General features: G+C 34.3%; 1 protein-coding gene and 1 long non-coding RNA gene across 2 annotated transcripts; one reads left to right on the plus strand and one right to left on the minus strand.

The window, feature by feature from the left end:
* Nucleotides 1-941: 941 nt before the first annotated feature.
* LOC123708552 (cuticle protein 7-like) lies at nucleotides 942-6,003 on the plus strand. Its single transcript, XM_045659322.1, has 4 exons — nucleotides 942-990; nucleotides 3,642-3,788; nucleotides 5,516-5,612; nucleotides 5,780-6,003. The coding sequence occupies exons 1-4, from the start codon at nucleotides 976-978 to the stop codon at nucleotides 5,938-5,940; spliced, it is 420 nt and encodes a 139-aa protein (XP_045515278.1). The 5' UTR covers nucleotides 942-975; the 3' UTR covers nucleotides 5,941-6,003.
* Nucleotides 6,004-9,874: 3,871 nt separating this feature from the next.
* On the minus strand, nucleotides 9,875-13,298 carry LOC123708861. The gene is made up of 3 exons (XR_006753661.1): nucleotides 12,821-13,298; nucleotides 11,700-11,881; nucleotides 9,875-9,974 (listed from the first exon to the last, which is right to left on the minus strand). It is a non-coding gene; the product is annotated as an uncharacterized LOC123708861 (long non-coding RNA).
* Between the last annotated feature and the right edge of the window lie 1,118 nt (nucleotides 13,299-14,416).

A 14,416-nucleotide genomic window follows, 5' to 3' on the forward strand; every position in this document is an offset into this window, starting at 1 on the left:
ACCTATATATTTCATCTGAAAAACTAAATATGACAACACAAGGTTTGTGAGATATTGCGTATGCATGAATTATTTAAAACGTGATGTCTTTGGTTTTTTGTTAGCTTCTGCAACTGTAAGGCTAGCCATTGAACCAGGCTGTTTTTTGCTTCTCATAGCAACACCGATTTGTATTAGGAGAGTTGTGTAAAAAGTTTCGATAAAGCTTTCGACAACACTACACCTGCACAATTGGCTTTTAATATTTTTTTTAATAATAATAATATATAGCAAAATAATAATAATAACATTTCACCCATTATCAATTCATGATTTAAGCCTAAAATTATAATCATATTCATCTCTATACTAGCAAAAATCTTCCACTTTCCACCACTTAGTTTGTTTAGAATGATTTTCTCTAGACATCGAAACAAGTATGACACCTTAAACAGAACATGCAATGGCAAGAATATTATACGACTATTAGCTGAAAAAACAATGGCGCTACAACTACTACAGCTACAACCTTTTAGATCTAGACCTCACATTTGTGTATCTGTTTCTCGACCATTTGTTTTCTATAATAGGCAAGTAGGTGACCAGGGCTGACCAGCCCTCTGTGTCTAACGCATCTTTACCGTACGAGCAGACACATTGGTACACAGAAGTGATTCGAACCTACGACCTCATGGATGAAATTCGCACGCTGAAGCCACACACTGCTCGTTAGCTTCGTATTACCTTATGAATAATATACAATTTAAATGTAAAGAAACAATTCGTTTGTAATAACATCAATTATTTTATCTTAATATTATTTATTGCAAACAATTTTTACCTGGTACTTTGATTTGCGTTAAAAACTACCAATTTACGAATGAGTAAGCTACTATGTGTGGTGTAATCAGTACCTTATATAAACTGTGCTACGGATCTTTTATTATCAGTATTATTTCTACTCCCAGTGCTACTGAAGACGAAATCAGTGTTACAATGCTTAGTGTTCAAGTAAGTGTAGTGTGAACTCTTGTTTATTAGTAGTTTTGTTGTAAAATTAAATAAAAACATGATCAGGTACAAACGTTAAAATTAAAAATAAATATAGGTCTTTACAAGAGATAATAAAGATGCATCTGTGTCATTGGTAATTTTATCTTTAAATAAGTAAGTGATAATGTTTTTTTTATATTAAATAAAACCTACAACACGCCGAGCTTAATAACGTTTGAACTGACTACTCTTGTAGAGTGGAATGAACAAAAATCGTAACTTTGGAATTAGTTGACTATATAAATCACAAAATATATATTTAAGACAACATCTAAAAAATAAATAAACAATAATAATATTACAAAACCACCGCATTTTAACCGCGTATACTTATTTGAAGAAGTAGCATTGGCACTTGGTAAGAACAAGGTAAGAACTGGCATTTAAAGCAATCATTATCAACATCTTGTGTCTACTAACTACGACTCTATCTATCTATCTAACTATCTAGAGTCTGTACGAAAAGAGAAACGGCTTGGAAGTGTTACGAACAAAAGTATTTTTTTATTTATTAATTGCACAAACAATTACTTAAAACGGGTAAAAATCTTGCTTACAAAATGTTTTATGTTCTTAATATGGCGTTTGAGAATTTTTCATATCCTTGAAATTTATTTGTACAAATTTAAAGTATATATAATAATAGTTAAACTAACATTTATAGAAATCATATTCATCATAAAGTATGTACGAAGTGGCGTGGGAGATACACGAACTAATATTTTGTGGTTAATAATTGGTCAAAAAAACATAGGCTTACAAAAACGTTGTACCCGTAATAAAATGGTTGTAATGTAATACTTTTACTAAAAAATAACACACCATGAATACTATTAAATTAAACTTAACTATAAGCAGTAGTTAGAGTTAACTATAAAGGTAACATTTTACAAAATTCAAAATGTCAAAACACAATTTAGAACTACTAATACAATATAAATTATTTGCAGAGATGTCGAATAAATGTCAATAAAATTTTTATCTGCCACATCATTTCATTTATTTACGTTTAAGTTCTTCATATTGGTAATATATAATACATAAAGACGGTCACTGTCAAACTATAAGAACGTAAAAGTGTTGTAGTGTTCCTATTTTTTTTGTATAGACTTTGGTGGCGCTTTAACGATTTGTTTGATAAGTAAGTAGGTTTCTGTGCTTGACACACGCTGTTAACTTCAAAGACAGTCCCAATAGCAGACTAGTACTAAGTAGCAAAACCGTATTTGATTAATCATCTAAACAAGTACTGATTTTAGAATAAAATACATTGGTGCATAGGAAGAGTACGCCCAAATTCCAGGTTAAAAGTCGCTTAAATTACAATGCTCTGAATTAAACTGAAAACAATAGATCTACTATGCTTTGATATGGATAGGTCGTTACTCTAATCTTATATGACATATATCTGGAATTTTTACACACGCAACAATAGCAAAGTGCAAGTGTCTTGATTAGCGGAAGTCGATCACATTTATCATTTATTACCTATACACTTCCTGCGTTTGTTTTTTGTGAGCCATTGTTATATTTCAAATCTTAAACGTAACATAAACTGCATTTTGAGACGCATTGTTTTGTTGTATAGCAATTATTAGTGACCTTACTCTTTATATTTAACTTGTACATTACACGGCTTTGTCTGTATTACGTGATTTCGAATAGAAAAACTGGATGAAACGTTTAAAGAACTTTTCATTACAAAATGATAATTTTTGTTTATATGAGTTACTCAATATTTATTAATTTACTTATTTTCTAACATTACCTAACCTAATACAATAGAAAACTTATTTATGCAAAAATGTAACTAAAAACATAATATGAAGAAAACAAGAATACATAAAACTTTAACATTTTTATAACTAATATATACTTATAAATAATGCAATTCTTGTGAATCCAGCCAGTGTGCAACTTAAAATATCCGTCTCACCTGGAATAATATTTTGGGTGCGCAAGACACGTGTAAATGTCGCTTCTCTGATATTAAATATTATGACTATATACAATACGAACAAAATGCTTTCTGGGTATCATTCTAATTTTTATTAAGGCCCCGTAAAATTAATTAATAATACTAAAGCCCGTTAAATTTTTAAATTATTTTATTTATTTAGAACCTATATCATAGCTACCTTTAATAGCGTGGATCGGAACCCTTCACCCTTCAAGGCCTCCTTCAGCTTTTTCCAACTTACTCTGTCATTAAATTACATTCCAGTTAGTTAATGCTACACCCTCCCTCGCGAGGGGGATGTTTTATCCTGTTCGGGGCGTATGCCCCCTTCAGGTGGTGTTTTTGTTCGCGCCCTGCTGATACAGAGCGGTACGGGGGCGGGCATATAGCCCTTGGTGAGGGCTGCGGCGCGCAGCCGTCATTAAATTGGTCAAACACGCTAGATTTGGTATTTCCTAAAATTAGTTTCCTACACAAATTTAGGTCTTTCATTAAAAACTACTCATCACAAAAGGACGATCTCTGTACGCGACTTAACATTTTAAATTAAATTATTTTATAGAGTTTGAAATTTCATTTATATACCTGTATAAATGTATTATTTTTATGTTATTAAGTAAATTCCTAATATTGTAATTTTTTATTTCAGGTTGTTGGCCTTTTTGTTTTGTGTGCAGTTGTTCACTCTGGCTATATTGGCAGAGCGAGTAGGAGGGGATATAGAGTAGCGGACATTCAAAGCTATCCAGAGTATAACCAAGTAGCAGTTCCAGTCACTTCAGCTGGATCTTACAACGTAAGACATCAAACAATATATTTTATATTCATTAAATGCGAACATTCCAATATTTATATCACGATAATGAGATAATCTATCCCGATTGTATAAAAAGCAAACAAATTCTTTAAAAAAAGTGCTTGCGTACAAAGTACACATGTCAGAAAAAAAAACCCCATAGATGACTCCATGTGTTTGAAAATCTATATTCACACTGTATACGTGCTAATGATAATATAAGTAAATAAAAAATCTGCGTTTACTGCACAAGACGTTATGCGACAGAATTGCCATCTAAAGTTCTAATATGTTACTGAATACATCAACTAATATCGTGTATTTTTTCTCAATCCCCCTTTCTCACTCTCTCTCAATCGGTCTCAATCGCTCTCTACCTTTCCTACCTTCGACACGCTGCACATCTTCGTGACGTTTTATCCGTAAAAAACATACCGAAAGAAGTTTCACTTCAAAAGCGTGCAACGCGCACGCAAGCCCTCTGGCATGGTGTGTCTGCGCGGCGAGCAAACGTTGATAACTTGACATCAGGTGAGCCACCTGCCCGTTCTATAAAAAAAAAATGGCATATATTGAGACACAAACTCTGTCAATACGTGTTCTTACCGAAATTAACGAACCTTAATAACGAAAAACAGAATTGAAGAAATTGAAGATTTTTTGTTATTGTATGGCAAACAAAATCCTATTTTATCTAAAATTATTTGGAATTTGAATTCCAGTTTTTCATTGTTTTGAAATTTATTTATTGTATTATATATTCGTTAACAATTAATTAGTGTTTTTTTTCCTAAAACCTATTATTTAAATTTTTGACGAAAATGGTTAGAAAACACTGTTCTATAACCTATTCCACATTAATAAAAACGGGTATAAATAAATTCAGGACAGCAAAATATCACACACCGTGACGTAGTTTGCATCACTGTTAATATGCGTAGCTCCATAGACCGTAGCAATTATCGTGTTGACAAACTTTATGCAAGGTCGGAAAATACCAATTACAGTGCTATGGAATCGAAATACTTTTATTGTCAACATATCAATCATGCTTAAGATCCCCGAATAGGAGAATAATTAAAAAATCGTCTATGCCTTAAGATAGGAAATTGGTAATTGCGTATCTGCAAACATACTTGTGAATGACTTTTACCAATTATTGTGCGTTACACCCATAAGACCATGAATGCACTTTCACTTATGTTTAATTACTTATGTATATATAATGTTTATGTATAAAAGTGGTGTTACTTTTGAGTGAAAGATATGTTCTTAAAACTAATAAGTTTACGGATATGCGGCCTATTGAAAATACACATAGTTTAACCACTACTTGAAGATTGACTCTTGCATGCTTGATGACGCGTTTTAATAGAGATAATGGTTAATTGTATGTTTGTTTGATTACATGCTATGTATCTATAATATGACTTTTGATTTCTAATGATTCATATTTATGATTCATTTAATTATCTCTTTGTTCATCACATTAAAACTGATTCACATAGTTTTTACATATAACTTTAATTTGAATATTTTTTTAATATGAAAGATTCTATTGCGAAATAACATAATAGAGAGAGAAGAGAACAATCGTTTATTATATATTAAATGTTATGTAAGTAATTATTGCATAGACAGAAGAAATCATCAACAATTTTCCTATACGTACAAACTCTTATGAATTATACATTTATTAAATCGGTATCTTCATGTTTACATTTCAGTCTCCTCCTAAATACCAGTATGATTACTCAGTTAGTGACCCCCACACCGGAGACCACAAAGCGCAATGGGAGACTCGAGATGGTGATGTTGTTAGAGGTAAGAGATATCGATAAACTGTACTCCTGTAAAAAAAAAATGTAATAGGAGGCTAACGGCCAGGAAGCTCACAAAGAAGAAGGCAGCATTTCGACATTGAAATATATAGCGCCATCTATTGAAATCCACATTAAAGTACTTTCTAAATCAACTCACTGTCTTTACAGGCGCATATTCGCTAGCGGAACCAGATGGCAGCACTCGCATAGTAGAGTACACGGCAGACAAAATCCATGGTTTCAGAGCAGTCGTTCGGAAAATTGGTTTCGCGCCACATCCGCAAGGTTACAAGGAATTGAATTCAGTTGATTATTACGGTTTCCACTAGATGGCGTTATTTTGCTGTAACTTTTATTTAAGATTAAGTATTTATTTATGGTAGTTCAATAAAGGTTTCAATTTCAATAAGTGTTTATAAATTTAAAGCAAATGATAATTGCGCTACATCATTCGATCAAACCAAACTTTGTTACGGGTATTTCAACGAGTATGAGTTTGTAACTTTAGGGTGTTTTGGTTTAGGTTGATTGGTCCTTATTTGGTTAAAATAAAATTTCCTAATAATTCGTTGAGAAGAGGTGAAGATGGAATGTGGAATGTGTTTAATTTTTAAAAACTGTAGATTTATATACAAAAGTTACCCTACACTGGCCACTAGTGGTAACATGTGGTACCAGGATGCGAAGGGTGCGTAAACGATAAAATCGCGGCGCGGCAAAAAGTTGTCCTTTCCTATATACATCTCGCCTAGCGCGGTGTTTAGGGCTGCGCGCTCTTTGAAGGCGCTCAAAGCCCCAGGGCCCGACGGCATCCCAAACCTAGCCCTGCGACACCTATCCAAAAGGATGCTTGCCTCGTTGGCACGCCTATATACCGCCATCGCACGCCACACGCACTTCCCCGAATCCTGGAAGGTAGTAAAGGTCAATCTCCTCCCGAAACAGGGTAAGAACATCCTGCTCCCAAGCAGCTACAGGCCCATCTCCCTGCTGTCGACGCAGTGCAAACTGTTTGAGGGACTCATGCTGCCACACATACATAAGCATTTCACGCCGCGCCCTGAGCAATTCGGCTTCCGAGCGGAGCACTCGACTACACTCCAACTCACGAAGGTACTGCAGGACTTCACCACAGCCCTAAACAAAAAATGTGCAGTAACGGCCGTGTTCCTAGACATGGAAAAGGCCTTCGACAGAGTCTGGCACGCCGGGTTACTAGAAAAAGTGAAGACTCTGGAACTACCACGGAGGCTTAGAGCCCTGATATGCTCCTATCTCCGAAAGATCGTTCTTCGTCTCGGTCGAAGACGCCCGCTCCTCTCAACGCCCCATCGCAGCAGGAGTACCGCAAGGCAGTTGCCTAGCGCCGACACTCTACTCAATCTACACCGACGACATCCCCGCCACGGGAGGGGCGTCGGTCGCCCTGTACGCAGACGACACCGCATATTACGGCAGCTCCCTTCACGAGCGACACGCCGCGACAAAGGTACAGAGGGCGCTGGACGCTCTCCCTCAGTGGTTGGACGACTGGAGGCTGGCCGTCAACGCAAATAAGACCCAGGCGACCAGCTTCCCGCCTGGCAAGAAACCACCACCTCTTCAGCTGCTTGGAGTCGAGATCCCATGGTCCACGGAGGCTTAATACCTAGGCATAACGCTAGACAGAGGCCTGCGCTTTAACGCGCACATCAACAAATCAACCGGGCGCGCAAAGGCCGCGGCCGCCCGCCTACGCCCTCTGTTCAGCTCTACAATGCCAACCCAGAGGAAAGTGGTCCTCTACAAATCCTACGTACGCTCGCACCTAACGTACGCGTCTCCGGCCTGGTACGCACTCACCTCGGACACCCAGAAGAAGCGCCTACACGCCGTGCAAAACAAAACGCTGCGACGAATTGTCAACGCCCCGTGGTGCGTGCGTAACACTACCATCGCCAGAGACCTTCGCATAGAGGATTTGCACACACACATACAACGCCTGTCCAGGGGCATGTTCGACAGAGCGGACCACTCCCGAGTGACGCACCCAAACCAGCGCCCATCACACCCTACCGGTTGTTTAAAAAAAAATAAAAAATAATAATAATAATATAAAAGCAACCGGCTCAACCTGAGCCCCGCCCAACCCCGACACCACCTCATCTTAGTGAGGTGCGAAAAAATGAAACTCCGCGAAAGGAGGCAACTCCCACGCGGCACCCCGTGCAAACTACGACGCGGGATTGATATCCAATAGTAGTTGTCCTTTTCTGCGCGCAACCGTCGAAGGGTACGAACGTGTTCTTCTCAGAACAGTTCAATACCGTGGTCTTACGATAACGCCAATTAACTGTTCTTTACAGAACAAATTATTGTTTCATGACGATAACGTTTACAACTGTCCTTGTCAGGACACATCACTGTTTCATTACGACACGTACTAATCACCTACATAACTATTCTACCACAAGTTCTTTAACATTTTAGCAGTTCTTGTACATTTATGACTCGTCTGTAATTTTCGATATCTTCATGTATCGGTAATATGTACTTCTTTCGTCTTGTTTGGAAAGATACCTTTTGAAAAAGAGCAATTGTAACAGATATCAATAGGAATACCGAGTGCGGCAAGTTACCACAGACTCTCTCAGATCTCTTTTTGAGGAGGTAGATTAAAGCCTCATATTTTTTTGACACAATCGGTAAACTTCTAAAGAATAGTTCAAACTGTTATAATGCTTTGTCGTGAAGTATGGTCAAAAGTATTTAGGATTTTTTTGCATTAAACTTTGTACTTCATTTATGTAGATAGTAATTGTAGGTATTTCTTTGAATAACTGTTTTTCAACAAAATAACCTCATAGTAGTGTCGATTTCAATTTTCTGTAAGAATTAAATTTTATGTTTTTAGTGTATGTAACAGGCTCTCGTCTGAGGAAGATTATTTGATATAGATAACGTTACTGCTTCATTTATAGTGTTGTGCGTGAAGTCGGATCAATTTTTAAATTGATAGGAAAATGGATGGTTAGTACAAACTTCTTAAGGGGAAATAGGGTTATATTACTAAACTTAGTAGTGGAAAATAATATATAATTTTAGTGTCCATATCCAAATTGGTCGACTTCATTAGCAATGAGAATTGCAAATCTAATTGAGCGCATTCATTAAAGAAATGCATTTTAAGATTAAATAACATTTTAGTATGAGTAGGTGAATAAAATAAAATAATTGTATAATATTGATGCGACGAGTCGGGTTCAAGTCTGAAATGAGTTGGGCCAAAATCCTTGTATCTACTCCGTACCGTCTTTAATTGAAGTATGATAGTTTAAGCTTGAAAATTGAAAAAGCGCGGTACTATTTTTTTTTCTAAAATAATACTTTAATTAAAATAAAGATTATTTCTTTGTAAATAACAGTATTAATAGACAAATTAAATATAAACATAGTGTATAAATAATAAAAATGGAAGGAAACGAGGGGGGCGGGCTTGACCCGCCCAACTCAAAAAAGGCACCACGACGGCGGCTCGAAGATCCCCAAAATGTTTCTGATGCTGGCGGTGAGAAAGACTCGTATATCCCATATCTCAAGCCTAATTAGAAAATAGTATATCCTAAAAATTCTATTAATATGGAATTTAAGGTTTTTATTGAAAACAAAAATATTCAGGACAGGCTGGGAAATAAAAGCCCAATATATTTAAACCACATATTCTCCGAAATTAAAGGCGTGGTGGCAATAAGGCGAATTAGCGCAAATAAAATTATTGTGATATTTAAACAACATAATACAGCTAATAACTTGATACACAATATAAGTTTTCTTGAGAAACATGATATGAAAGCATACATTCCAGCAGCTCAAATTGAAAAAACTGGTATTATCAGATTTGTGCCTGCAAGTATATCAAATAAAGAACTATTTACTAAAGTAACTTCTACAAATTAAATAATTGCAGTTAGGAGATTTATGAAAAAAATTGGCAATGAATTAGTCGGAACACAAACTGTTAGTATCACATTTTTGGCAAACTCTTTACCTGAGAGTGTCCAATATGATTTATTTTTTTACAGAGTGTTTGAATATATACCTCCTCTCCAACAATGTTTCAAATGTATGAAATTTAATCATTATGCTAGAATTTGTAATGGCAAACAGCGTTGCTTTATTTGTTCAGGTGAACATTCTTATAAAGACTGCAATAAACAAAATGAGACTTGCTGTGAAAATTGCAGTGGACCTCATTTAGCAATATCCAAAATGTGTCTGATAAAAATGAATAAAATCCTAGAAAAGAAAAATAAAATAACATATGCAAGCATTGCCAGCACAAAAGATAACAATGAGTTCCCTCCCCTTCCACCACGCTCCAACCCTGTAAATAAAAAAGTGTTTCGTGTAAATAATGCACCCAAACATGTAAATAAATCTGTAAATATTAAGCCTGTCTCGCAGGCTGTAAGTATTAATGATATAAAATCACAAATAATTGCAAACAGTGATGTACTTATGGCCCTGGTACAAACACTGGTTCAAATAGGTAATAAGAATGATAATGATCCTATAACTACAACATTTATTAAAGATATACTTATTAAAAATTTGTCAATATAATGGATACACAACCATATACAACATCGTTTCTACGTATTGCGCAATTTAATGTTCAAGGTGCAAATCATAAAAAACATCTTACAAAATTCTTAAATGAAAATAATATTGATATTTGTTTACTAAATGAGACATGGTTAAAAGACCATCAATCTTTTTATATTTCCGGTTATAATTTCTACAATAGAAATTCAAAAAATCCTCGTAATGGTGTAGGAATATTAATTAAACCATATTTGAAACACAATGTTATAAATACTACTTTTTATGAAGATATACAAACTATAGCCATAAGTATATACACAGAAAATACTACACTGTCTATTCGTGTGTAATGTCCTCCGTCACTTAGGAGTATAAGAATGAATAGATTGCACAATATTATAAGAGAATTACGAAAGCCTCTTTTTGTAAGTGGTGATTTCAATGCACATCATATTGCTTTTGGATGTATGTCTACGAAAAGTCGAGGGAATAACTTATATAATATAATTGATGAATGTGATTTATGTATTTTGAATAATGGTAGCTTTACTACAGTAAATTATCCTACACGCAACCCCTCAGCAATAGATGTAAGCTTTGTTAGTCCATGTGTGGCTCCTCTATGTGAATGGTCAGTACATGATGATGCTATGGGTAGTTATCATTATCCAACCATAGCAAACATTACAATGTGCATTGAAAGATACACAATTAATAAACATGTTGACAGATTTTTATATAATGAAACAGATTGGACAAAGTATAGTGAATTGTCTGGTTTGGTCTTCCATGACATGATGGTTAGCGAAGAGAGTCCAATGAAATCTTATGATGAGTTTTGTAACCGGCTCAATAAACTCCAACTCATGGCAGTTCCTAGATTCACTAGGACTAACTTTAGGAGTAGACCACCAGCCCCTTGGTGGAACAGTATATGTGAACAAGCCGTAATACAATCTTACAAAGCCTTGAAATTGTATAGAAATGATTCAACAGAATATAATTACATCAACTATAAAAGATATAGATGCTTTAAAAAAACGCACTATAAAGGAGCAAAAAATAATCAGTTGGAATGGTTTTTGCATTAGTTTCAATAGAACTACACCCATCAGTAAAATTTGTAATCTCAATAAAAAGTTTAAGGGTATCAGAATTGGTAATAAATCATATAGGGATGAATTTGTAGAGCCACTTTTAGATAAGTTATCAGATAGTAACAATTTACTTGACCCAAATTCATTAGACAATTATTTTAATATTAACAATGAAAATCCTCAATCTCAATTTTTATTGGATTCTTTTTCATGGTCTGAACTTTTAATGAGTATACAATCTAGAAGAAATACTAGTCCTGGTTTAGATGATTTTCCATATTTATTAATAAAAGATCTATCTGAATCTGTACAAAAGCTATTTTTGGATGTTCTTAATAATAAAAAACTCATACCAAGTTCATGGCAAATTCAATGTGTAATACCTATATTAAAACCAGATAAGTCACCTGAACAGATCAGTTCTTATCATCCAATCTCGTTATCATCATGTATTGGAAAAATATTTGAAAATATGGTGAAATCTCGACTTGACTGGTATGCAGAATCCAATAATGTCATTCCACACATTCAATATGGATTTCGCAGAGGAAGAAGTTGTGTTGATAGCTTCATTTCTCTCATATCGGATCTGAAAAATGCAAAAAACAATAAATTACACACAGTTTGTGTATTTCTAGATGTGCAAGGTGCATTTGACAGTGTGGATCCTGGCATACTGGTGAAGGTACTCAGTAATTCTGGTATACCTGGACAATTATGTAAATGGATTTATGATTTCCTTAATAACAGAATACTATATGTTAGGCATAACAATATCTTATATGGACCTAGAACTGCATCAAAAGGTACTATACAAGGTGCCACATTATCACCATTGTTGTATAATTTGTATACTTGTGAGATATGTAAATATGTTAATATTAAAAATGTAAATATACTTCAATTTGCAGATGATTTAGTGTTGTATAGTTCAGATGTAAATTTAACAGTAGCCATTGAAAATGTTAACACTGCCTTAAGGCAGTTAAATAATTATTATCAACACACATTAAAATTGAAAATAAATGCTGGCAAAAGTAATTTAATGCTATTTGGAAAGGACAAACCAATAGTGGATGTTGTCTATAATGGTGATGTCATTCAAAGAGTCACCTCACAATTTTTTTTAGGTATTATCATTGACCAGAAATTGTCATTTGAAGAACATATTAAATATGTATCTAGAAATGCATTAAATGGTGTTAACATTTTAAGATGTCTAGCAGGTGTTACATGGGGTGCAGATACCAAAATACTTTCATTATTATATAAATCTATTGTAAGAAGTCATTTTGATTACAGTTCTTTAGCTTATTTAAACAGCACTCATGTACATAAATTGGATATATTGCAGAACAGTGCTTTGAGGATCATATCAGGAGCAATGTGTTCGACTCCCATAAGGGCCATGGAAGTCGAAACAAATATTATGCCATTGATATTGAGACGACTTATGCTTGCAGAAAGATACTGCCTGAAACTATTATCATCAAATAATACCCAAATTATAAATAGGATAATACCTCACCCAATCAATATAGATGGTCCACTCACTTCTCCAAATGATCTCCTGAGAGGTACATCTCCAACTCTGTGCCAGATCTTCTTAGAAATACAATCTCATTATTCGAACATCAAAAAACTTTCACACTGGTCGTGTTACAATCATTCATACAGTTGTATCACTCATCCTATTACGATTTTATCAAATTCAATCGAAAATAATTCAGATTTACTGGCTTTTATAGAAGAAAATAACAAGTATTATACAATCTACACTGGTGGCAGTAAAGGCAATGATTTTGTGAGAAGTGCGGTATATGATTCCCAAAAAGATGTTGCTCAAAGCTTTGCTCTCGATAAAAAGTGCTCCATATTTACAGCAGAGGCATATGCAGTTTTTGCCGCCTTAAAATCTATAATTTCTATAAATAATTGTAAATATTTTCTAATTTTGACAGACTCTTTGAGTCTTTTAAATAGCCTTAAGCATTCTTATATTAATAATTTTAAAACTAATTATATTATTTATTTAATTAAAGATACTGTCTTGCGGTTGCATAAAAAAGATATAACTATTGCCTTTATGTGGGTACCCTCACATAAAGGTATTACTGGTAACGAAAAAGCAGACAAAGCTGCATATGAAGGCATTAACACTCTTAATGTCAGAAATGTGGTACAGGTTCCTATGACTGATTATTATTATTATGTCAATAACTCGATAAAAAAATTATGGACAACATTATGGGAAGAAGATCAAAAATTGAAAGGAAAATGGTATGGTAGTATACAGGAAAATTTACATATAAGACCCTGGTATGATGAGTTTAATTTTTGTGTCAAATTCTCCCCTGTGTTTTTAAGTATATATTAGTAGTGTGATTTGATTCTGATAGAGTGATTTTTATTACACTAAGCCACTGTATTCAACTTCTTCTAGACGTCTATGTGCGCTTTAAACACTTGCTTATACGGTGAACGATATCATCATGAAGAAATCACCATGCTTTAGATACAAAAAGTCGGGGTGTGACAGCCACAGGTTTGATTTTGGCAAGGCCTATGAGGTAATGCCAATGGTGTTTTTAGCTATTTACACATTTTGGAAGGTCGGTATGTCACTCAGAATCATTTATCTACACAAAAATATAGGTTTTTACGCTACGTGCGTATTCGATTGACATGTCGTTAAAATAACAAAAAGGAAACAACAAGGAGTATTCATTAATCAATACATTTTAGTAAAACTAGGTAAATTAGCAATTGCAAATTTAAATTAGTTTTAAAACACGCTAATAAATTATGATGAAATTTTTTTGTGGATTACGATTACGTCGCTCCGTATCGCCAACAATGTCTATGCATTTGATCAAGGAAATTAAAACGATCACTACTAGGCATATTGATTGATAATGCTGTCATCATAAATTCTTACCGCTACAATTAATTTAACTTAATGAATCGTTATAAACATTATTCAGTAGTTCCAATGCATGTTTGTACCATTTTAATTATAGGATTATTAATAATTTAATGTAGATGAATACTTGGGACTGTAATTGCATTTTTAATATAATATTATAAACAGCTAATGTCCTGTACCTCTTATATACATGCGATA

This window comes from Pieris brassicae, chromosome 4 (genome assembly GCF_905147105.1).
Source record: "Pieris brassicae chromosome 4, ilPieBrab1.1, whole genome shotgun sequence".
Lineage (NCBI taxonomy): Eukaryota > Metazoa > Arthropoda > Insecta > Lepidoptera > Pieridae > Pieris > Pieris brassicae.